The sequence below is a fragment of the Dothidotthia symphoricarpi genome (genome assembly GCF_010015815.1).
Source record: "Dothidotthia symphoricarpi CBS 119687 unplaced genomic scaffold P153scaffold_17, whole genome shotgun sequence".
NCBI lineage: Eukaryota > Fungi > Ascomycota > Dothideomycetes > Pleosporales > Dothidotthiaceae > Dothidotthia > Dothidotthia symphoricarpi.
The window spans coordinates 627,980-651,005 of NW_022985024.1; the positions used below are offsets into that span (position 1 = coordinate 627,980).

General features: G+C 51.8%; 10 protein-coding genes across 10 annotated transcripts; 5 read left to right on the top strand and 5 right to left on the bottom strand.

The window, feature by feature from the left end:
• The first annotated feature begins 240 nt into the window (after positions 1–240).
• P153DRAFT_322493 (general substrate transporter) lies at positions 241–2,107 on the top strand. Its single transcript, XM_033665178.1, has 5 exons — positions 241–440; positions 492–1,260; positions 1,310–1,426; positions 1,476–1,811; positions 1,861–2,107. The coding sequence occupies exons 1-5, from the start codon at positions 256–258 to the stop codon at positions 2,053–2,055; spliced, it is 1,602 nt and encodes a 533-aa protein (XP_033520913.1). The 5' UTR covers positions 241–255; the 3' UTR covers positions 2,056–2,107.
• Positions 2,108–2,230: 123 nt separating this feature from the next.
• On the bottom strand, positions 2,231–3,723 carry P153DRAFT_425089 (uncharacterized protein; the record flags this gene model as incomplete). Its single annotated transcript, XM_033672518.1, has 5 exons — positions 2,231–2,302; positions 2,576–2,906; positions 2,960–3,081; positions 3,130–3,501; positions 3,559–3,723. 5 exons carry the CDS (start codon positions 3,721–3,723, stop codon positions 2,231–2,233), a joined length of 1,062 nt encoding a protein of 353 aa, XP_033520914.1.
• Positions 3,724–4,347: 624 nt separating this feature from the next.
• On the top strand, positions 4,348–6,826 carry P153DRAFT_407673 (GMC oxidoreductase; the record flags this gene model as incomplete). Its single annotated transcript, XM_033672047.1, has 4 exons — positions 4,348–4,776; positions 4,981–5,079; positions 5,145–6,679; positions 6,716–6,826. The coding sequence occupies exons 1-4, from the start codon at positions 4,734–4,736 to the stop codon at positions 6,824–6,826; spliced, it is 1,788 nt and encodes a 595-aa protein (XP_033520915.1). The 5' UTR covers positions 4,348–4,733.
• Positions 6,827–7,076: 250 nt separating this feature from the next.
• P153DRAFT_322501 (uncharacterized protein) lies at positions 7,077–8,349 on the bottom strand. Its single transcript, XM_033665179.1, has 2 exons — positions 8,015–8,349; positions 7,077–7,938 (listed from the first exon to the last, which is right to left on the bottom strand). Exons 1-2 carry the CDS (start codon positions 8,211–8,213, stop codon positions 7,361–7,363), a joined length of 777 nt encoding a protein of 258 aa, XP_033520916.1. The 5' UTR covers positions 8,214–8,349; the 3' UTR covers positions 7,077–7,360.
• A 1,181-nt stretch (positions 8,350–9,530) lies between these two features.
• P153DRAFT_346364 (uncharacterized protein) lies at positions 9,531–10,747 on the bottom strand (the record flags this gene model as incomplete). Its single annotated transcript, XM_033666123.1, has 2 exons — positions 9,531–10,472; positions 10,526–10,747. The coding sequence occupies 2 exons, from the start codon at positions 10,745–10,747 to the stop codon at positions 9,531–9,533; spliced, it is 1,164 nt and encodes a 387-aa protein (XP_033520917.1).
• A 412-nt stretch (positions 10,748–11,159) lies between these two features.
• P153DRAFT_297883 (uncharacterized protein) lies at positions 11,160–12,150 on the top strand (the record flags this gene model as incomplete). The annotated part of the gene is made up of 2 exons (XM_033664184.1): positions 11,160–11,297; positions 11,344–12,150. The coding sequence occupies 2 exons, from the start codon at positions 11,160–11,162 to the stop codon at positions 12,148–12,150; spliced, it is 945 nt and encodes a 314-aa protein (XP_033520918.1).
• Positions 12,151–12,717: 567 nt separating this feature from the next.
• P153DRAFT_425095 (uncharacterized protein) lies at positions 12,718–15,126 on the top strand. The gene is made up of 4 exons (XM_033672519.1): positions 12,718–13,494; positions 13,554–13,880; positions 13,937–14,253; positions 14,822–15,126. The coding sequence occupies exons 1-4, from the start codon at positions 13,001–13,003 to the stop codon at positions 14,836–14,838; spliced, it is 1,155 nt and encodes a 384-aa protein (XP_033520919.1). The 5' UTR covers positions 12,718–13,000; the 3' UTR covers positions 14,839–15,126.
• On the bottom strand, positions 15,092–15,481 carry P153DRAFT_359510 (uncharacterized protein; the record flags this gene model as incomplete). Its single annotated transcript, XM_033666872.1, has 1 exon — positions 15,092–15,481. The coding sequence occupies one exon, from the start codon at positions 15,479–15,481 to the stop codon at positions 15,092–15,094; it is 390 nt and encodes a 129-aa protein (XP_033520920.1).
• Positions 15,482–16,585: 1,104 nt separating this feature from the next.
• Positions 16,586–20,740, top strand: P153DRAFT_369225 (uncharacterized protein). Its single transcript, XM_033668709.1, has 6 exons — positions 16,586–16,762; positions 16,820–17,007; positions 17,060–19,956; positions 20,009–20,080; positions 20,130–20,292; positions 20,350–20,740. Exons 1-6 carry the CDS (start codon positions 16,689–16,691, stop codon positions 20,397–20,399), a joined length of 3,444 nt encoding a protein of 1,147 aa, XP_033520921.1. The 5' UTR covers positions 16,586–16,688; the 3' UTR covers positions 20,400–20,740.
• Positions 20,741–22,162: 1,422 nt separating this feature from the next.
• On the bottom strand, positions 22,163–22,963 carry P153DRAFT_265271 (uncharacterized protein; the record flags this gene model as incomplete). Its single annotated transcript, XM_033662861.1, has 2 exons — positions 22,163–22,426; positions 22,559–22,963. Coding segments are annotated over 2 exons (669 nt in total), but the record flags the coding sequence as incomplete, so codon positions are not given.
• Between the last annotated feature and the right edge of the window lie 63 nt (positions 22,964–23,026).

The window sequence follows — 23,026 nt, forward strand, 5'->3', positions numbered from 1 at the left end:
ACCTCTACTGATTTTATCCGGTCCGCTGGACCGTTACCCTGGAGCCAAGACATCGAATCAGAACAGTGTCGGAAGTATATAATATAGGTTACCAGCATTGCCAATCTATCCAGACCTTGTTGCATTCAGCCTCCAATCAATACTACTCAAGGTTGTTTACTTATATATCGTTGATTGCGGTGTATCCGTGTGTTTCGAAGTTACCTTTTGCTTTTCGTTACCTCTTCGAGAAGATACCAGGAACAGAAGACCATCATGGTCAAGAATATCTTTAAGCCCAAGATGGGCGCTGTTGCGTCGAAAGGCGCCGACGTTGAAATTGCCCAGGCTGAGGCACCTCACCTAACACCTGTCCACTGGAGGTCCGATCCCGGCCTCAGGAAGCTGTACTTTTATGCAGTTATCATCTGTATTGCCTCTGCTACAACGGGCTACGATGGGTATGCAGCCTATTAGGCCTATTTGTCGGGATGAAATACTGACTGTGGTAGATCGATGTTGAACAACCTGCGAATCCTCAAATATTGGACCGACTACTTCCACGATCCCAAAGAATCGACTCTTGGTCTACTGACCGCGCTTTACTCAATCGGTTCAATCGCTTCTCTCCCGATCGCTCCCTTGATTGCCGACCGCTATGGACGAAGAGCTGCCATCGTGGTCGGATGCGTTATCATGATTGTCGGTGCTGCCATTCAGGGTGCTGCCAAAAATCTTAGCTACTTCATGGGTGGGCGCTTTCTAATGGGTTTCGGAAACTCGCTTGCACAGCTTTCCTCACCCCTACTGCTTACTGAGCTGTGCCACCCCCAGCATCGCGCTCGTGTCACTGCCGTTTACAACTGTCTGTGGAATGTCGGTGCTATCATATGTACCTGGTTGACCTTCGGTACCAAGCGCATCGACAGCGACTGGTGCTGGCGTATTCCTGCCCTGACTCAAGCCGCTCCCTCCATAATCCAGCTGTCTTTCATCTGGTTTATTCCTGAGTCCCCTCGTTGGTTGATCTCGAAGGAGAGGAACGAGGAAGCTCTGGCTATTCTCGGGAAATATCACGCCAACGGTGACATCAACAATCCGACTGTTCAATTCGAATATGCCGAAATCAAGGAAACACTACGCTTGGAATTCCTGTACAAGAAGACGTCATCCTACCTTGACTTCTTCAAGACAAGGGGCAACAGGTACAGGCTTATGTTGCTCGCCTCCCTTGGTCTGTTCTCTCAGTGGTCCGGAAACGGTCTTGTATCGTACTATGCGGTATGTTGATTCTGATTCTACATGATAAGAAGTGGCTAACGGTTCCTAGACCGACGTATATAAGAGCATCGGCATTACAGACGCAGATACCCAGCTCGGCCTCAACGGTGGCCAGACGATCCTCTCCCTTATCGTCTCCGTCTCTTGTGCGCTACTGATTGACCGTGTATGTTAATTCCAGACCTTTGTCATGAGAAGTAACTTACAGTTTTTAGGTCGGTCGTCGTCCGCTATTTATCGCTGCCACTGCGTCCATGTGCGGTGTGTTCGTCGTTTGGACAATATGTTCTTCGCAACAGGAGGCCACAAAGAGCAAAGCTGCGGGCTCAGGCGTCATTGCCATGATCTGGCTCTTCAACATCGCTTACGCGCTTGCGTGGTCTGGTCTTCTTGTCGCTTACACCGTCGAAATCTTGCCATTCAAGATTCGTGCCAAGGGTCTCATGATCATGAACCTATTCATTCAGGTGGCCTTGACTATCAACCAATACGTCAACCCCTATGGATTCGAGTATTTGAAGCCTACCTGGAAGTTTTACACTATCTACGCTGTAAGCCATCTTCGATTTCGCTTTCTCGACTATAATCTAACGCAAATAGGTCTGGATCTTCATCGAGCTCATATTCGTTTGCGTCTTCTACGTTGAGACTCGCGGTCCTACCCTGGAAGAAGTTGCCAAGATTTTCGATGGCGAGGACGCTGAAGTTGCCCGTGTTGACATTGACGAGGTCACGGCCACGGTCTCAGGCTTCGAGAAGAACGAAGGAATGCATGTCGAACATGCCAAGCTCTGATTCTGTCTCGATGTCCGCTCCAAGATAAAGTGTAAATTTTAATGTAGCACATTCGCATGTAGGAGCAAACTATCTCAATTTTTATAGTCGATTACTTGAAGACTCATAACATGTGTTATTGATATGTGTGCTATCTTGTGAACTCCATTTAGATTTCGTCGTCTCAATTACCTTTTTATGTTCCAAGGCCGGTCATCCTCAGTCTAGCATACAGGTCATATCGTTCGACGAATTCGAAGATCAAAGCCTTGAGACTTCAAGTAAAAGTCACAAAGCTATATTTGCTGACAGATGATAGATGCACACCACTGAAACTGAAAACAAACATAAGAGATTCCCAAGCTACATCACCATCTAGGCGAAAACAAAGCACCAATTCAAATTTCGAACAGTTCAACATTCTCTTCGAAGTACTTGCCCTGCCTGTACTTCACCCATCGATCTTCCCATAGACACTAAGAGTCCTGCTCGAAGTCTGTGTTTTATCACCGCGTTCTACACTCGTGACTTCATGTACTACCGTCTTCCTAATCCTCCCGTCCTCCTCCCCAGAAAGCATGTGCCGGTCACTATCTCCGTCATCGTTGTTCCCGGTTCGCTCATTTGTCTTGTTGACATTGAACATGGGCAAACTGGCTGGGATTCTCGTCTTTGTCATGAACGTTGATGGAAGCATCGTGCGGAGAATCGTGTCGATCTGCTTGCGCAGTGGCGGTAGACTGGCGACCAGGATGCCGACTGAGAGTTCGGTTCCACTCCAGATGGAGAGGTTTACACCGTCCCATGTTGGATCATGTGTCTTGAGGAGGGCGTTCATCTCGAAGGTCTTGACGACTGAACATGCTGTTGCTCTAGCGGAGTGTCAGTACGCGCAATATGTCGTTAAGATGGGGGGTCAGCTTACACGAGACCAAGACAGAAGACAAACCGCAAGCCCCATTGTGTACGACTCGGTAACTGGACCGTGGAAAGGTAGAGTAGGGGAGCCACGACGTACACAAGGTCTGTGACCACATTGGTAACTCCCTAGCCAAATCAGTAGGAATTTTCTTAGTGGAGTCGGATGCGACCAACCTGCGCATATGCCAATTGCAAATTTCCCCGAAAAAAACATTTCCCCTCGATAGTTCTGTTCCAGTTCGACTCAAAAGGCGTGCACGAGAATACTCCCAGTGTCGGTAAGATGAAGGTGAAAACAGTTACTAACAGAATAGACACCCAGACGATACTGGTGTATATTCTGGAAAACTTCAGGATCAAGAGCCATGTGCAAATGGAGTACTTGAGAACTGCCACAGCCATCAGATTGATGACCTGCCCGATCCACAAGAAATAACTGTACGCAAGGATATCCTCTGGGACCTTGATGCTTGGATCGTTCATATGTCTGCCCTGCCCGTGGTAAGTTGTCTTGAAGCGTATTGCGGTTGTGGTTACGTTCATCATCTGTTCTATTCGTAAGCAATTGTGGAGTTTGAATACCAATGATGGTGAATAACTTACTCCAGCGATGATAAGTAAGTAGTCACATAGCAATAGGCTCCGCCTGCTCACCAGTCCATACACAATTCTCCAAATAAGAAAGATGGTAGCGAGAGCACTGATAGGAACTGTCGCAAAAAGAATGTCGGACCTGCGATTCGGCCATTCTCCTTGTGTATCTGCCATTGTGAGGCTGCAAATGTACAAAATCAAAACCAACTCCTAACAGACGAGACGATGAGTAGCAAATTTCATAACTCTTCTTCCTCGTATCTCCCACGTGTACCTCCAAATTATCATTGCCACAGTCACCCGAGGCACAAACTACCATGTAGGGATTCAGTTTCGCAATGCCCGCACGAGCTCTATCGGTAGGCAGATTCTGTAGGCCTTGTCCGTCGTGTGTAATGTTCCATGCAAACTCTAATTTTCTACAACCCCACCCTCATGGGTCGACTGTCTCGCCACCAGAATTCTATAAAACACGCTTGTATGTTGCTCTATCGCGACCTGTCATGTCCAGAGCACCTCAAGTCATGGAAGTCGTCGATAAACTCCTGGCATTATTCCTGTTTGGAGATGACAGACGGTCGCCACATACCGTATTCTAGATTTCCGGTAATCTCCAAAGACGTTATGGAACTTATCGCCGCCGAATCCTGACGGTGGAGCTGCAACTTCCGGATGTTGGTAGCCCGATAAGTGCATTTTCCTTGTGAAAGTATGCGGTGTGTTTCCGACGAAGACTGACTGCCTTGATATCACGCTTCAAAACCACTCGCAGTCAATTGAAGCTGTTCATTCCTTCCCAGTATTTCGGTCGGATCGCTTGACCTGGGGCATAGATAGAACGATACGCCATCCGGATTGACACGCAGGCTGAAAATTCCCACGCGCATCCCCTGCTGCAACTCGTGCAAGGTCCATTTGGGATTGTTCATAACCAATGTCGTCTCTTCACAGAACCCTGCAGCAGAAAAACTCCGAGTCACGCCTGACCCACACCCTCCGGCAAATGTTCAAGACCCACCCAAAACGCCCAACGGGTGCGCAGGACCGAGCCGTTGTGGAGCAGAAGTGAGTATCGCAATTTCGCCAGACTACCCTTTCTTCCGAGATTGTGGTCTGGTATGCTCCATCCATCCTGCGTAGCAGGGTTCTAGAAGAACTCCGAACAGAGAAGAAGAGATTGGCACATGCTCGTCATGTTCCTGGCCGATACGGCGAGATATGTTAGCGGTGCGTGATATTTTTGTAAGGGGCGATTTGTGATGCGTACAAAGACTACAGTGTGCTGGAAATGAGATCTGATTTAAAGAGTACGCAGAGCCTTGAATCTGTCGGTTTTTCATCTAACTCCGCTATTCATTCTTTAAATTGGTTGAGATTGTGTTATGAAGATGCGCTCATCCACTTCTTTTGCAATTGCTCTTCAGCTTTTAGGTTTGACTGTTGCTTCGCCGAGTGATTATACCCATGTGATTATTGGAGGTGGAGTCACTGGCCTGATTGTCGCTAATAGGCTCACCGAGGACAAGCACAGTAAGTTTGCACCCTTGTTGTGCCTGAAACCTCGATAGTATAGTTGCTAAGACGGTGCTTGCTAGACAACGTCCTCGTCATTGAAGCTGGACGTGCAGACGACAATGCTGCAATACGCATGCCGTACGGCGCAACCTACACCCTCAATCAAACCCTCTTATGGCAAAACTACGTCTCGGAACCGGAGCCCGGGCTCAACAACCTGACCTGGAACACGCGCGTTGCCCACGTCCTCGGCGGTGGTTCGGTCATCAACGGCATGGCGTATGATCGTGGGTCTGCCGCCGACTACGATGCCTGGGAGGCGTTAGGCAATAAGGGCTGGGGCTGGGCGGGCATGTACCCATTCTTCAAGAAGGGAACGAAGTTCGTTGCGCCTACGCAGGAGACTGTAGATAAGTATGGGATCACCTGGAATCCAGATGTGTATGGAGATGGGCCTTTGAAAGTCGGTTTCTCGGACTTCCAGTTTCCGGATGTGAAAGATTACTTTGCGGCGTATGCGGGCGCGGGTACACATATGGCCCACGATGGTAACAACGGGGAGTCCTATGGTGCATCATGGTACCCGGAGACCTTTGATCCTGCGAAGGGAGAGAGAACCCATGCCAGGAACTCGTACTACGATCCGGTCTCTTCGCGTTCAAACCTCCACGTCTTGTTGGAGACGATCGCAACTGAACTTGTGTTCGATAATGGCAGGAAGCTCACTGCCCGTGGCGTAAAGATTTCGGACAAGACCGGCATAACGAAGACGGTATACGCGAGTAAAGAGGTCATCCTAGCAGCCGGCGCTGTCAACACAGCCAAACTCCTACAGCTCAGCGGTATTGGCCCCAAGTCGGTCCTCGAAGCTGCTGGTATCAAAGTCAAGCTTGCTCACGATGGTGTTGGAGCCAACTTCCAGGACCACCCTTACGGCAGCATGTCCTTTACCATCTCGAATATGAGCGTACCCAACCCAAACTCATGGTCAGACCCAGCATTCAATGCGTCGGCATGGGAAGAGTACACCACCAACAAGACAGGTCCACTGACCCAGGCGCGTGGGAACAGCATCGCCTTCATTCCTCTGCCTCAAGTCGCCCCCGAGACCTTCAACGACCTTGCCACACAAGTTCGGAACCAGGCTAACGACGCCTACCTGCCCGCGCTGTATAAAAACAGCACCAAGCTTCTCAAGGGAGTGCAAGCACAGCGTGAAGTCCTCGCCGGCCTGTTCCAGAACCCCAAGGCGGGTATCGTCGAGTACCCCATTCCAGGGTCAGGTGCTTTCGTCATGGTTTCCATCCAAAAGCCCCTCTCACGTGGAACCATTACACTCAACCCGACCAACCCCCAAGGGCCTCCGAGAATCGTCTACAGCACGCTCACAAATCCTATTGACAAGTCCGTCATGGCTGCCTGTGTGCGCTACATCCGTACTCTTTGGGCGCGTCCCGAGCTTGAGAAGTTCTCGCCTGTCGAGACGTCTCCTGGAACGCAGTACACAAGCGACGAGGAGCTGATCAACAAGATGATCGACTTGAAGAGTTTCGTACCGTCGCTTTCGCACCCGACCGGGTCTTGTGCTATGATGCCGGAGGAGCAGGGCGGATGTGTAAGCGATGAGTTATTGTTTTATGGAGTGAACAAGTTGTCGATTGTCGATGCCTCGATTGTGCCCCTCGTGCCGAGTCAGCATATTCAATCGACTATGTACGCTGTGGGCGAGAAGGCTGCGTATATTATCAAAAATAGGCGATAGTCGTGTTAGATTTGAGTAATGTCTCATAGCATTTCGTACTATTTTACGTATAATGCAATCCAGCGTGTCTGCCTCGTACAAGTGCTTCTCTTCGGTACGTATTGGGAACGGTAGTCTTAAACTCTGAATCCAGCTCCGCTTACTAGGCAATGTTTGGTCGGTTATCGAAAGGGCAGAAGTCGTCGAGTGATTAACTCATTATGTCGAAGCGAATGGGGGCTTCGCGGCTGAAAGACACTCATCTTCTATTCTGCTGCATTTATACGTTACACATGTCTAGATCTTCTAACTGACGTGCAAGCCCATGTCGCATGATAAAACAATGCAAATTCGACTTCATATAGTTCCAAAATACAACAGATACCGACTCAAATGCTGTCAACCCATGACTTGCGCCTGTCCCAATGCAGAAGAAATATAAAAACACAAAATAGGGGTATCTCAAGAAGGGAAATTGCGAGACGAAAAGAAAAACAAATAACAAATAGCGGATCCCAGATTACCCTGCCAGGGGAGAAACATATTGGCAAGTCGTCATACCTGTATCGGTGGAGCCAAAATAGTAGACATCACATCCGACGTGTTAGACACGGTCTTATCTGGCTCTTCCAGTATGACCTTTACGCGTGCGACTCTGGCAACAGCCTTCTCTAAGCGCTCCAACCTTCCCGCCTTGTCTTTATCCTTTTTCTCCAACATCTCGATTCTCTCTTCCAGTTTCGCCCTCGCTCTACGCTCTTCAGCCACCATTTCATTCGCCTGCGAGAATAGCGTCACGCTCAGCTCCTCAATCTCCAGGTCGATTGTGCGTGCCCTGTCTTCTGCCTTTGTGCGTAGCGCACGTTCGCGTTCCAACTCATTCAGGAGGTCGGTGTCGGGTGGCGGAGAGGAAAGTAGCGGCATCGCGTTATTGGTCAAGGGACGACGGTTAGTGAAGAAGGAGAAGCGTGACTGTGCCTGTGCTCCTGAGCTGGGGGTTGTAGGGCGTGGATCATCGGTCGAGGGTTGTGAAAGTTCGAGGGTTGGAGCTGTGTAGGAGCGCGGGAGCTTCATAGGGGTCGAGACGCCTTTGAGGGCTCGTATCTGATCTTCATAGTCGGCATATTTGTATACTATACTCTGTCAGTCTGAGTCGTGTGTCTTAGCACGTCATACGGTAGTGTCGCGTGTATGTCTCAGGCAACATACCAGCAGCAGTCGCCTTCTCCTTCAGGAACTGCACCTGCGCCTCCAGCTCCATAATCCTCCTCTTCGCGTCTTCAAGATCGTGGATATCTGAGGGCACACTGTCGCCACATGTAGGGCAGCTTTCTGCCTCACTGGCGACGTGTTGTGTGGGTTTCGGGGGTACGGGTGGTGGACTTTCCTCTTCAATCGATGATGCCATTGCCTAAGTATGTTTTCTGGCACTCGAACTCAAGTTATGTGTGAATCGCCTTAGTGCAGGAATCAGTGTTGAGAGTAAGGACAGTTTGTGGGGTTGAAGTTATTGTGTCGCGGAGTGTCTTAGGAATGTCGCGGACAAAGCCAGGGTGTTTCAGAGATCGACGCGACCCTGCATGACACGCTGCGCAAATCTATTTAAGGTTCGGCTAGCTCAGCCCTACGATCAAGCATGTATTCACAACTATGTGGGAGTTGTGTAACATCCAGCAGATAGTCTTCTAGCAATATTGTGACTTGCTTTGCAGATGAAAAAACACATTCAATACATCTTATTCCTTCTAAGAAGTGACAAGGGACCCGTCATATGTGCAAACGCATCACCAAGGTCACTATTTGTCATGGAAAGGAATTCGACATAGGATGGAATGAAACCTTCTTCCCAAGAACATGTAGGCTCAACACTCAACATATTCATCGCGCTCTATTGCAGTAATATTGATACTCCTCACCACACACCATACCTTTATTTCCTTGGTTTCAACCTCGTTTCATCCCCCACATTCGTAATTTAGGCCCAAATATCTGCAAACATAGGACGTCGTGGGTGGAGTGCAGTCAGATGGAGTGTATAATATTTTTGATCTGTATCTTCCTTTAGAGTAATCGCCTATCAAGGTTTTTTTTAAATGTGCTTAACCCTCGTTGCCTTGTTGATGATGACTGTTCGCAACTCTACGTTGTTATGCTTAGTGCGGTATTTTATCGCCACCTCGATGCCTCTCGAAATTTGCGCCGTTGTTGTGTGTTTTCCTTCACATTCACAATGATCGATGCGGATATGTAACAAAAGCTTGCTTGAACTGTCACATACGACCATAGGACGCTGAAAATAGAGCTTCCCGTTCGCTCAGCTGTACTCAAGCAGTGTACCGGCGGATTAGTAGCTGGGTTGGAGACAACTAGCGAATTCCCGCTGTTGTATGTTTTTGCATCTTTTTATCCTCAGATTTTTTACTACTTAAGTTAGCTGTGTCGCTAACTAAGTACGTGATATTATTTTTCTGCTAGCTAATATCGTGTATTTGGAGAAAGGTAGCAGCACAGTAGTTCGAGCGTGTTCGCCAATTCGATCACAGGCAGTTTTGATTGTTACTCTGGTAAAAAGTGAGCCATGTATACTGTTGCTTAGCTGATGATGGGCTGATAACTCTCAGATATAGGTGAACCAAAGCGCTCCATTTGCATGGTGCGTTGTGTTGTGATAGTCAACGCTATACAAATTCCGCTACCTCATCAGTTTTTCATCCAAGCTCCTCTTTCAGAATCTCCAAAGACACACTAGCCGATCATAGAAACTCGTCGTGATGAATGTCCGTTGACCCTTCGCGTTAAACTCTGGCCGGCAATCGCTGCCATAGTTCATACTCTTGTGTCTCTGAAACATTCCGAGAACTTCAAACTGCCAATCCTCCCCGCTGCGAACAAGCTTTATGATGCGAGTACCAGCATGCATGCAGCTCACGAGAAGAGTGATCTCGTCTGGACATGGGATAGGTTTTGAAGAGTCCCAATCTGCCGGCAGTACTGGCTTCCTTTCGAGCATCTTCAATCTCCAAACGCCTCCGCCAAGGTTCATCTCGGTGAGAACCTGACGATGTCCAGCGTTAGAAACTTGAACAAGTCGAATATGATCGTCGTAGCTGCCAGTGACGATCAGACTTCTTGTGTCGTCCAAAGCGATGGGAAGGATTGCAGTGACACCTGCTCCGTGTATCTTTTTGTCCGTCCATGGCATCCTCCCAGAAGGCGTGGGAGTTCCCTCATGAACACTTGTAGGGTTGTCGGATACTTCCAGAAATTTCAGAGCGCTATCGTCACCCCCAGAATACAGTCCTGATCCGTTTGGAAGGAACGCAAGCGTCCAGGCTTCGAGTTCGTGACCACCAATGTCGATGTGCGATGGGGACTCTATCTCCTCTCCTAGATCCACGATTCCCAGACAAACTTTGCCGGTCGAAAGAGTCATGCCGACTGCAGGAGTCTCGGGATGCCACGAGAACGCGGTAATGAGCACATTTTCCGGGAAGTATTGAATGGTTTTGACGTGTTCGATCATGGGTAGTTGCCCATGGGACTGTACAATCTCGTAAATACCGATTGATCCTGTTGATGTTGCTACACCAAATATCGAGCCCAGATCCTCACTTGGTATGAAATGGACGTCCAAGACAGCTGAAGATGTTGACAGTGTTCCAATGATCTCCCTACACCAGGTCAGATCAGGATTCCAAATCAGAGACACGTAATATGCACATACACAAGATCGTCTCTGGTCCGGACTAATATCAAGCTACCATTACGTTGCTGGCCATTCTTCTGCCCCTCCTCTTGTGCAGGTTCTGATGGTTTCGACTCATCCTGTTTCTCGAGATTGTACGTCCCAATAACAGCGTACTGTGAGTTGCGAGGCCAGAACTCGATGCAGCTCGGCGGTAGGTCGAGCGTAAGAGACTGCAGATACTCAATTGAAGGCATGTTGTTTCGAGGCGAGTGGTGTCGCAGATTTCCAACAACTGAATGCGGTTAGCGATTAACGTGACTAAGCAATACTACCTTCGTCGCGCCTGCTGCCAGTAGTCTACTCTTCACTCTTCACCCCATCATCAGAGTTCGCGAAATAATCACGAGCGCTCAATCTGGAGATGCCAGTGACCGCATAACGATCAGTTTTCCAATCGCCTTTCGAGGCTCCTGGGATTGCGCAGGTTGATGCCTTACTAACCCCTGCGTAGCCCGAATTGCTGCCTACGCTAACGCTCACTCTACTGTCACGGTCTTTTACTCATAAAGTCGCATGCAAGCGTGTTCTTTTCGTGTTTCTACATCGCGTCTCAATCCAACTTCTCCTCTCTTCTCTATCATCCAGTCTCTGTTCTGTCAATTCGTCATGTCTCAATCCACAGCCGACGAGGTTACCTTCGCCTCAGGACGCTACTCCAAACGCAAGAGGACACAAGTCGTTTACTGCCTCGAAGAATTGGAGGTTGATGATTCCGAGTCTGATTATGAAACTCCGCAACTGAAGGTTCATTGACCGTCGCGTTTTGCAATTCAATACTGAATACATACAGAAGCGCAAAGCTACACGAACCTCTAGGCCTCTCCCCAAGCACAAGACCTTCCCTTTTCTTGAGCTTCCGGCGGAAATTCGCAACGAGATATACCACTACGTCCTTGCAGATCCCTCGGGCATCAACCTCGTCTCTGTGAACAAACACAAGCGCCGCACCGTCAAACGCGTGACTGCCAAACTGATGGAAGACCTAAGAGGTTACAATGGCTCTGTTGTTATCAATTACAAAATCAAAGCCAACACGGAGGAGCCTGCTGTGCTCGTGCCTTCGCTTCTTGCAGTGAACAAGCAGATTCTTCACGAAGGCCGTAGCATTCTGTACTCCAACGAGTTCACCTTCATGGACACAAGCGCACTCTATAATCTCCTAGTTAACCTCGGACCTACTGGAGCGTCGCTCTTGAAGAGGATCAGACTGCTGGGGTGGGGAGATGGTCGTGGGACTAAGCCATACAATCACGCATGCTTCGCGGTACTCGTCTGGGCAACCAACCTCTCCAAAGTTTCCATCGATACGCATATGGGCTATCATCGTTCAACGAAAAAGGTTGCTGAGCGGATCTACCGCGATGCGTTCCCGTGGCTGGAGGCTGTTGGTATGGCGCAGGGCAAGGTGGATGCTGCGGTCGATATCCTTGACTTGAGTGAGGACAGTTATCGATTCGTGTCGACCAATAGCGATGTGGAAGAGGTTACGAAAGAGATTGGCGACCATTTGAGGACGATTCTTGAAGCTCAACGAAAACGGGTGATGGCGACAGTTGTAACGAAGAAGAGGAAGAGCACGGCTCCAACAGAACTCTGAGCATGGACGGGCGGATTATGATTCTTTGTCGAGGAATTCGACAGTGCAATGGCTGTTTTTGGAGAATGTGCTTCTTACAAGGTATTTGATATATGTAGTTGTAGCAAGTTAAAATTAGCATATCAAGGTGCAACAAATCATGCAACAGCTCGACAACTACATCGACGGTGAGTATAAGAGCCTCTTGCCGATTGGACTAGCAGCAAACGCCTTGCGTACACTTGTGTAAATCTCATTGGTGTGGTTTGCTGGCTTGTCGGTGCAGCTTACATCCTGCTTTTACGGTTGGCAGAGGACGATTAATGCTCGTACGTATTGTCGGAAGGCTGCTAGCCAGTTCACGGTTGTTATTGTGGCGTCCCCTATACATACAAGAAGCACTTCCCAAATACGCATGATACATTGCCTTCACCATAGTTCCTTTTTCAAGTACATTCAGGTTTTGACGCGCGCAGCGTGCATGAATCGTGTCGAGATGTCGAGCTAAACTCGGTTAAGCGGCATCCCGAACATTTGGTTGGCGACTACGTCGTGCATTTTACGATCTGCGGACAGCTCCAGCAATGGATGTGAGCCGCAGAAGATGCTGCAGAGCCTCGAGCTAACGTGTTCCTTTTGCACTGACATGTATCCTCTCCCACTCTGCTCTCGTGCTGCCCATCTGACACGGCCTCCGCGCTCCCCGAAGCTCCACAAGCTACCACCCCAAAAGCACCGTCGCATCTCTCCCCGCGGGCTCCGCCTCGTGAAACGCGTCTACTCCCGTGCATAGTCGCGGCTTCCGTCATCCGCCATCCGCCATCAGCCGGCCTCGTGCGCAGCAGGCATCTATATCTGCCTCCAGACCACCATGAGCGTCGCTCCCCATCCTTTCGCCAGCCCCAACGCTATCCCACCCCGCACAAGCTCGACCGGTATCGTCGGCACACCACACTCCACCATACACCCGCGTCCCTCTGTGCTGCGCCCGCTCAGCGAACTCGATTGGATGGGCCAGAGCAAGAAGAGCAAGACATCGCACAACCCCAACTTCTCGCCCGACGCCATGGCGACAGATGCACGCGCGACGGCGAGTTTGGAGGTCAGCACCAACTACCCTACGCCGCTGAGTCCGCCGTCCGAGTCGAAGGGCGTAGGCGAGGACCTGATATTGGGCAACGGGGTTGCATGGACCGAGGAGAAGGAGCGCATACTACTGGGGCCGTATGACTATCTGTTTGGGCACCCCGGGAAAGATATCCGGAGTCAGTGTATTGCGGCCTTCAACAAGTGGCTGCAGGTGCCCGGGGAGAGGTTGGAGGTCATCACGCGGGTGGTGGGCATGCTGCATACTGCGTCGTTGCTGTACGTGCTGCCCCACAGTCATCCACCCTTTCGCGAGCTGAAGCTGATTCGCAGGATAGTGTCGACGACGTGGAAGACTCGTCGGTTTTGCGCCGCGGAATCCCAGTCGCTAATAGCATCTTCGGCGTGGCGCAAACAATCAACTCGGCAAACTACGTCTACTTCAAGGCCTTGCAAGATCTGCTCCTCATGAATAACCCGAAACTCGTTGAGATATTCACAGAAGAGCTGCTGAATCTGCATCGCGGGCAGGGCATGGACTTGTACTGGCGCGACAGCCTGACATGTCCGAGCGAAGCAGACTATCTAGAGATGGTGGGGAACAAAACAGGGGGACTGTTCAGACTGGCAATCAAGCTGATGCAGGCAGAGAGTACAGTGGACATGTACGTTTCCCCTCTACACATTCAATCAATCAACCAACCCAGCTAATTCAACCCAGCGACTGCTCCCCCCTAGTCTCCACAATCGGCCTACTCTTCCAAATCCTCGACGACCACCTCAACCTCCTCCCCACCAGCTCCTACACCTCCCTCAAAGGCCTCTGCGAAGACCTGACAGAAGGCAAATTCTCCTTCCCCGTCATCCACGCTATCCGCGCCGACCCCACAAATCAGATCCTGATCAACATCCTCAAGCAGAAGACGACGGATGAGGAGGTCAAGCGCTATGCGCTCAGGTACATGGAGAGCAAGGGCAGCTTCGAATATAGTCGCGGGGTGATCGAGGAGCTGAGGGGGAAGTGCGAGGAGTGTGTGGGTAAGGTGGAGCGCGAGTTGGGGGATGCGGGGAGAGAGGGGGCGGATGGGTTGAGGGGCGTGTTGGGGAGGTTGGTGTTGCGGTGATTATGTTGGGGGGTTTATCCTGAGAGATTTTGACGACTTTTTTTCCCGTCGGTGGTCGTCTCGCATCCTGCATAGCGAGCCAATGTTGTTGCGTCGTTTGACGGTTTGCCTAACGCATTTTTTTGCGTGTATGCTGTGTTATGCATTCATGATACTCAGTTTCCAGTAGATGCTTTACGTCAGAGCTGTGTGTTGGCAGACATATGTTATATACCTACCTACTATCCGTAGTCCAGAGGGAGTTGTTGTACAATTCAATCCAGTTCATCAATCATAAGACATCCACATCGTATCGTATCGTGTTCAACATAAACGCATTCCCCGTCTCACTCTTAAAAAAGCAATCAAACACGAGAACCACTCCATCACGCCTGCAGTTTCGACGCCCGATCGGCTGCTATATCGCACATTGCCTGTGCCACAACAGAGTCAGTGCCTCCTTTCTTATACCGAACTCGCTGACAAAAACGGAGATGCGATAGGGATGGAGAGGGTGTGAGTCGTACCTGTATAGCTTCTTGCCGCTCAGCCTTAATATCGCCGCGGTCGATGCGGGCGCGCATATTCTCCATGACGGCGGGACGGGAACGCCCGTTTACGAAGACGCTGCGCGGGTTGATTAGTATGCGCGGACTCGGAGGCATGTCTCGTTGCATCACCACGGCGGGAAGCAGACAGAAAGAAAGAAACAAAGAAGATCAGCCACATCCAAACAAGCACACAGAAACACACCCACGCATTCACACAACCACTTACACATATCTCAGCCCCGGAAACCTCTCCTCATACTCCCGATTTAACACCTCCAACTTCTCCCCCTCCCCCTCCCCCCCACCCTGCAGCTGCGCCTGCTCCTTACGGCTCTGCTCGCTGTCGACCTTCTTCTCGCCCAGGCGCGGGTGCGCGCACAGGATCTCGGAGAGCGTGGCTGTGTCTTCGCGGGTGGAGGAGCTTGCCAGAGCGTTGAGCTGCGCGCTGACGGCGACGATGAGGGTGGCGTAGTCGGGGAAGGGGGTTGAGCGCAGGATGGGGAGGGTCAGGGTGTGTAGGGGCGGCGAGGGCTCGAAGAGGAGGTCTAGGACTTTTGTGAGGGTTGGGTCGGGGCTGTGGGGGAGGGTGGGCGCGGGGGGGAGTGATGTCATTGCGAGGGGTTGTTGGGGTTGTTTTCTGGGATTTAGTTTTTGGCGTGTCTCCTTTTGGTTATGTTATTTGCGCGTTGGTGTCTGGTTTCTGGTGGGCGAGGAGTTGTTGGCGTGGATTGGACTTCAAGTTCAGGGCATGGAACGTCGATTGATGATATGCTTGCAGAGATATATATGTCCGGCCGCTACCGACCGATTGCCGCCTCCGCTGCAGGTCTAGGGCCACGCGAAGAATCATCTGGTTCACTACCGTGAGCGAGCTGGTGGGCCGTCATGCATGCTGCAAGGGGGCGGGGAAAACGAGGGGCATGTTCCAGCATCATGGTGGCGTAGTCAGGTACGCTGTTGATGTGTCGTTTTTTGAACTTCAGCAAAATTACATTGTTATGTATGGTAGGGTTTGTGGCTGTTTAGCTTCTTTGGGGTGCTGGCAGGATGGTGATTAGATTTGACGCGTTCAATGCTTTTGTTGCTGCGATGGTCGGGCAGTCATGTGGTGTGCTCGACCAGATGCGTTACAGTGAGCGAGCATGGACCAATGAAGAGCATAAGAATGAGCAGCGAATGGGTGCAGGGAAACGCAGTGGGTGTGAGGATGGTCTGGGGTCAGACACACTAAAGTTATGACAGCCGTGACAGGAAGCCATGACTCTCTGACAGACACCTTTCGATGAAAGACGCTGGTATCTCGGTCGTAGCTCTAATGAGAGCAGATCAGTGTAATCTTGCAAAGCGGGACCACCTCGTGCAGCGTTCCTGTGTCCTGGCGTTGGGGAGAGCTTGCTTGATATGCTTGCATGTACAAGCTCCATTGTCTGCAAGCTGGATGCCCTAGGCACATGTAGTCACGACGGGTCGACGCGAAGCAGATAGCGCCACGGATGCACGAATCGAAGGGGAGGGCAAGTCGTTCGCGGCGTCGACACGGGCCACGTCTGCGAGTCTGTTGGTGAAGGTGAAACGCTCGTAGGAAGCGCGGTAGCGGTCCCCTTTCTTTTTGCGGTGCCTGGCGCCAGTGCAGCAGTGCAGGATACATGTCATGTCGTGAAGTGCATCTCAGCGTCGCCCAGCAGAGCCAATGGCGCGTTGGATCCGCGTTTGACTCTCGCAGCACATCTCCGTCGCACGCCCGGCCCCTTGGCCTCCCTCTCCTCTCCACGCCGACCAGCGCGCCCGTCTGCTCCCCCCCGACGCTGGCTGCACAATCATGTCTCTCAACGGGCTCGACGCGGTGCAGGTCACACAGGCCTACCAGGGGGCTCTGGCCGAGGCCGGTGGATGGTGCGTCGCCCTGGGTGCGAGTGCAATCTCGACGCGCAGCTAATGTTTGGCATGTAGGTTCCTGCTCAAGTACACGTCCAGGGATGCCGTCGAGGTCCTTACGCGCGGATCCGGTGGAGTCGGAGAAGCACGCACCGCCGTCGCCCAATACGACGAGACGTCGCCGCTATACGGCCTGCTGCTGTACCGCCGCCGCAAGGTGCTCGTCCGCTACGTGCCCGAGGGGACCTCGCGCCTGCTGCAAGGCACGTCGACGCTCCCGCTTGGCACCCTCCGTCTTGCTAACACGCCCTGCAGCCCGCGTCGCGGTGCACTTCATCGCCGTCACGGAAAAGTTCGCTCCGCACGACCTGGTCCTCTCCATCTCCACACCGGATGAGCTAAGCGATGCCGCCCTTGCATCGGCCTGCACCCTGCACACCGCCGCGCCCTCGAGCTCGTCTTCCAGCGGCTCCTCGCGCCAGCAGAAACTGAGCTGGATCCGCGAAGAATCAGAGGTGGGCAGCCAGGCCGGCCCCGACGACACCACCGCCCACACCGCCACCCGCGCCCCCTTGATACCCACCATCCACGAGCCCGCTGCCGGCGACGAGGAACCGCCCTCGCGCAACAGCTCCATCACCTCGCAGGCGCCCGAGCCCGAGCACGAGCCCTCCCCTATTCGCGTCGAAGAGAAGACGGTCGAGTCCAAGCCGCCGCCGGAGATTTCCCACGTCACCATCGGGACCGTAACCGAGACGCTAGCCTCTCCCGACTCCGACCTGACCGACATCCACGAGACGCTCAAGAGCTACGACAGGCTGTTCGACGCCGGCTCTGAACCGCGAAGCTCCTCGCAGACGGCCCGGCCCGACTACAACGAGCTGTACGAGCACTACCTGGCCCAGTACACAAAGCCAAAAGTAAACTTGGGGCCCCGGCCACGAGCATCGCAGGAAAGCAAGAGACCACACACCTCGGGCAGCGCCTCGCAAATCGTTGCGAAGACCGTCTCGAGTTTGCCCTCTAACCTCCGCTCTGCGACCCGCAAAGCCACCGAGCAGAAAAAAACTGGAGACGTGACATCCGCCTCCACCATCTCAATTCCTCTTCCCCCAACACCATCAACACCCAATCTTCCAGTCTCGCCCATCTCCATCACCTTCACATCCAGAAGCCCTGCCAGCGTTCGGTCTATGCCAGTCTCCGGATACAACAGCCACCGCAGATCTACAGGCATCACACAGGACAAAGTCAGATTGATGAAGGCTGTGGAGCTGCGAAAGAAGCAAATAAAAGCTCAACAGGAGAAGCAAGCAAGTACGGCGGAAGTGGAGATTGTGGAACAAGCCAAGGACGCTGAACCTGAGGAGGTTGATGCTACAGCGTCTGACAATCTAAGCAACGATCTCAGCCCTGAACTCGACTCGGGTGTGTCATTTACCGTTGGAGATACTGAAGAGTCTGATACCGACAAGGATACGTCTTTTGGAGAGGACATACCATCTGTTTCCACCCTGGATATTTCTGGTATGGTCTTCGCAGCTAGCCAGGTGGAGAGAGACGATCTGAATTCCACAACGTCAATATCGTCTCCTGTGTCAGCTCTAACCCACGGATCGTCGGTTGCGCCTTCGACTCGTCCATCATCCATGTCCGAGGACGACCACCACAAGTCGGAAGACGAGCACAGCACTATGGATCTCAACGAGACCAGCACTATGGATCCCAACGAGACCAGCACTATGGATCCACTCGATGAACAGCTGTCAGTGGGCAGCTCACCAACAGTAGTCCCCGAAAGCAGGACTCCCATTCCTTCAATCCACTTGCGCGTACAGTCAAATGACGACCCCTTCGTTACTGAAGATGACCGTGTCACAACACTTCTACCTTCAAGTCTTGAAGACGAGGCGCCCTCGAAGCGAAGTTCAAAACGTGAGTCTATCATCTTCATGCCATCCGGTGAGCCCTCCCAGCAGAACGGCACCCAATCCAAGAGGCGTAATAGAGAGTCCATGATCATGTCAACGTCAAAAAGACAAAGTTGGTACGAATCAAAGGAGAAACGCCGGGCGAAGCATGGGGCTCTACAAGTCGATGGAGAGAACTCGGAAACTGAATACATGTCAGATGAATCGTTCATGGAAGAGATACAAAGTGCAACGCTGCAAGAAGCGAAGCACATGTCAGTCTCCAAGTCTCCGATCACGCCTGTCTTTGGCCGATTCCCAGGCGAAGCAACTACTCCTGTGAGGTCAGCATCACAGCAGTACAACAGAGTTAGCCGTTTGTCACCAGAACAGATGGGGCGCAAGGCTTCAGGTCCTTGGCCCCCTAAACATGCGAATACCGATACAGTAGTAATGGCTAAGAAGACCAATGTGTCTTCTGGTATCTCGCAAAGGATCAAGGCACTCGCAGAGAAGTCCAACCGGGACTCGGCATTACTTGGTGCTTCAGACTCACCAAGCTCTAACCTTGTACAAAGGAAGTCTTCCTTCTTCGCAACACCACCAGCTGTTGAGGGGTCTTCGAACGCGCGGGCAATCCAGCGTCTAGGAAATCCTTCATTCTTGAAAACGCCTGCTACGACGGTGCCTGACAAGAAGCCTGTGTTACAGCCAACTCCAAAGGCGACTGTATACAACGTGCAGAAAGCCGAGAAGCCAGAGTCTGTTCAGGTCACTGCTCGCATTGTCCGAGATGAGCGTACGACGCAGCCCGCACTGGTGATGCCAACCCAGAACACCCCATTGGAGCTTCACCAGAGCCCCCTCATCATCGATCATCAGAAGCCGGTATTTACACCGAAGAGCCCTCCCCGTACTGCCTCAGAACCCACATCTCCCAAGGCACCCTCTTCATCGCATTCACGCGATCAGGTCCCCAATCTTCCACGATCATCGTCTGAGAGCAGCTGGAAGGCATTCGGTCGTCGTATGAGCGAATCGAAGTCTGTCCACAGCCAGGAAAGCCGTGACGAGAAGAAGGACGAAAAGAAAAAGGACGACAAGAAGAAGGAGAAAGAGACGCGCACGAGCAAACTGCTCAAGCGCATGTCATCATCCATGTCTGCAATGCCCTGGAAGAACTCAAACACTAGTTCACCGCTGTCAGAAGAAGATCTTCAAGGCACATCCCTGGTTTCTACGCGCGAACCTCCGCCGCCCGTTCATGTTGGCGATCTTAACATCCAGTTTCCGGACACATTGGTGAGTTTGATTCAATACGGTGGAATTTGTTTAGTCGCTAATGTTCGCGCAGCTCTGGAAGCGAAGATGGGTCGAAATCGACGCAGCGGGCAACCTTGTCCTAAGTCCTTCCAAGTCGAATCAGGTACATACTTTCCCATCTCTCGAGACGAACCACAACTCACAATACACAGAAGGGCGCCGTAAAGCGATTCCACCTCAGCGAGTTCGAAACGCCATACCCTCCTGATCAAGACCGACAAGAGCTCCCCAACAGCGTGGTGCTAGACTTCATCGACGGCAGGACCCTGCAGTGCGCTTGCGAGACCTACACAGCGCAAGCACAGGTCCTACAGAGTATGTACCCCAGGCACCTTTCTCCCGCCATCGAGCATCCCCTAATAAGATATACAGTCCTAAGAGAAGCCCACGACGCTTGGCTCGCATACACACAGGCAGCATAGCCTCGCCAACAAGTCATCACCTCTCATATGTTCCCTTTACAAAAAACACGCCACCCACCTTGTTTCGTCGCCTTTTCTACCACAAATACCTGTACCTATACCTATACACACCCTCACTTAGGCAAACACCCCCCGCCGCTTCCCTTTTGTCACGACCGCACGACCTTGGCCGTCTTTTTTCTTCCCTTGTGTGTGTTTTCTTGGATATAAAATGGCCTTTTCGGAACTACATCGCTCCGTTTTCTTTTCCTAGCTTGTAAACAATCTGGTTTTTTTCGAGGCGTTCGAATGCTCGCTTTTCTCACAATACATACCCCCCGCCCCCCCCCCCCCCCCCCCCCCCCCCCTTCTACCTTTTTTGGCGGGGCTGAGATGGTGCGCTGAAAGAGAGAATGCATGGATTGGTATGCGATGGATGGATTGGGTGGATTGGATTGGTATGAGAAGGAAGGAAGACTGTATATGAAATATCTTTTTTTTTGGTGAGCTTGTGTGCTGATAGATGGTTGGTTTGAATGGTTGGTTTGGAGGGAATTGCGTAATACTTAATGCCGCGGGCGGTGCAGATTTAGCTTCTTTCTTCTGTTCTGTTCTGTTCTGTTCTGTTCTTGGTGGTCCGGGGGAGATGGAGAGCAGGTGGGAAGTTGAGTGACTGGAAGTTTTTCTGGCGAGGGTTTGAGCAATGAGATTCTTTCTTCTTTCTTCTTCTGAGATGTGTGTAGTATAGACCAAACGTTTTTGAAACTTCACAGTTATGTACATTCATCGCGGTTTATACACGCACAGCAAGATGGTATGCTAGATGTATAAATTCTACTCAATGTGAGTTGATCCTTTTTCGTTGTCCTTGGATTATGCTAGATATGCTACGTGACGTGACGTGTCGGTTATCGTACATGGTGCAAATAAGTAGGTAAGTAAATCGTACATTTGACCCCTTCCTTCCCATCTTAGGCAAAAAATGCGCCGGCCAGTACACATGTCTTGCCTCCCAGCCCCATTGCCGTAATCCGACTTTTATGTTGTATGCACCGTTGTTGGTGCGGTGAAATGCAATGAAAAGCAACCCCCCTGCCGCCGCCGCTACCGTCGTAATGCCATGACCAACCCGACGACTTTTCCATTTCATTATGAACATACATGAGTATGGTGCTGTGCTATACACAGCAAACAAAAAACACCACATCTTTTGTGAATCATCTCCTAGAACTCATATTACATATACAAAAGCGAACCCCTCCACATCAACCTGCAAGTCCACCCCCCCCCTGCTTCCAGCCTACATGCATATATCCCCACCCCTACCCCCCAAACCGCGTAAATATCAAATTCCGCTGCCTAAACCTCTCCTGCTCGCCCGCGCCATCCTTCCTCGTAAAAGAATCCACACGCGCATCCTTACCCTGCGGCGTCCTCGCCGCAGTAGCATCATCAAGGGGGGCTGAGTTCGGCGATGGAGTCGTCGATGTGGATGTCGATGGGGATGTAGAAGGATATGTTTCCGGCGCGGAGGGGGAGAGGCGGAGGGATGGTAGGGGAGTGAGGGTCGGTGATGGTGCGGGGAAGTTTGGGGACATTGGGGGTTGGAGGGGTTGTAGGTGGGGGGGGATGGGGGGGAGGTGTTGGTGTTGGTGTGTTTTTGCGGCGGTGAAGAGGGCGGGGGAGGGGGGTGCGGGCCAGGTTGTGTCGGTCGTGCTGTGGCTTGCGTGTATTGGGTCTGTTGGTGGGGGGTCGGGGAGCCAGGGTGTTGGTTTGTCTGCTGTTAGGGCGGCGGGCGAGAAGGGGCATTCGTCGTCGTCGTCGGAGGTGTCGAATGGGAATGAGGATGTGTAGCCGTCTTCCTCGTCGTTGTCGTCGTCGAGGTGTGAGTATGGGTCTGGAATGTCCTCGTCCATGTCAAACGCGTCGTAGTTGGATAGTCCTAGCGGCGATGGTCCGAGTGGGAGGTAGTCTCTTTTGGGTATCTGAGCGCGTGGCATCGAGTATGAGTACGCTTCATTAGGCGAGCAATATCCCGAACTGCCTGCCTCGGACTGTGGTGGTGAGGGTGAGGGCGACGAAGGCGAAGGGCTCCTAGATGTAGATGGAGAGCGCGATACTACAAAGTGACCCCCGTTCTTCACCGCACCAGCCGATGACATTGACGATGCTTGCGCAACCACAGGATGGGTATATGTATCCACGCTCCCATACTTGAACGTCAGCTTCGCCAGTCTAAGCTGCTCCTGCTCTCTTTCCTGCTCGACGAGCACCCTTCCACGGCCCTGTTGCGCTTCTTTCGCCGAGACGGCCCCCCGTCGGACGCGGTTCAATATGGCAGCTTTGCGGAGCAGGTTTCGCCCAAGAGACTTCTGCTTCGCCCACACGGCGATCTTGGAGCTGCCCCTATCGACAATATTGGTTGCTGGGTGTGAGAACTGTGGCGAGAGGCGAGAAGTGATGAGGAAGAGGCGAAGTCTGCGTTTCTTCTTCTGCAGGTTCGAGTGCTCGCCATCGATATCTGCAGCTGCTCGGCCTCGCTTGAGCGATCCTGGAGGGGACCGCGGTAGGAAAGTAAGACCCATCCTGGGCGGGGGTGGCGTGGCAAAGGAAAATACGAACGGAACTGTCTCTTGTGTTGAGATTGT

Bases quoted from the DNA above. Each gene is read 5' to 3' on its own strand.
- P153DRAFT_322493 (XM_033665178.1), top strand. From the start codon at position 256: ATGGTCAAGAATATCTTTAAGCCCAAGATGGGCGCTGTTGCGTCGAAA. The intron at 1,261-1,309 runs GTATGTTGATTC...AACGGTTCCTAG, and splicing joins GTCTTGTATCGTACTATGCG to ACCGACGTATATAAGAGCAT. The intron at 1,812-1,860 runs GTAAGCCATCTT...TAACGCAAATAG, and splicing joins AGTTTTACACTATCTACGCT to GTCTGGATCTTCATCGAGCT.
- P153DRAFT_322501 (XM_033665179.1), bottom strand. From the start codon at position 8,213: ATGGCATCATCGATTGAAGAGGAAAGTCCACCACCCGTACCCCCGAAA. The intron at 7,939-8,014 runs GTATGTTGCCTG...GACAGAGTATAG, and splicing joins GGAGAAGGCGACTGCTGCTG to TATACAAATATGCCGACTAT.
- P153DRAFT_425095 (XM_033672519.1), top strand. From the start codon at position 13,001: ATGAGCGTCGCTCCCCATCCTTTCGCCAGCCCCAACGCTATCCCACCC. The intron at 13,495-13,553 runs GTACGTGCTGCC...TTCGCAGGATAG, and splicing joins CTGCATACTGCGTCGTTGCT to TGTCGACGACGTGGAAGACT. The intron at 13,881-13,936 runs GTACGTTTCCCC...AATTCAACCCAG, and splicing joins GCAGAGAGTACAGTGGACAT to CGACTGCTCCCCCCTAGTCT.
- P153DRAFT_369225 (XM_033668709.1), top strand. From the start codon at position 16,689: ATGTCTCTCAACGGGCTCGACGCGGTGCAGGTCACACAGGCCTACCAG. The intron at 16,763-16,819 runs GTGCGTCGCCCT...TTTGGCATGTAG, and splicing joins CTGGCCGAGGCCGGTGGATG to GTTCCTGCTCAAGTACACGT. The intron at 17,008-17,059 runs GCACGTCGACGC...CACGCCCTGCAG, and splicing joins GACCTCGCGCCTGCTGCAAG to CCCGCGTCGCGGTGCACTTC.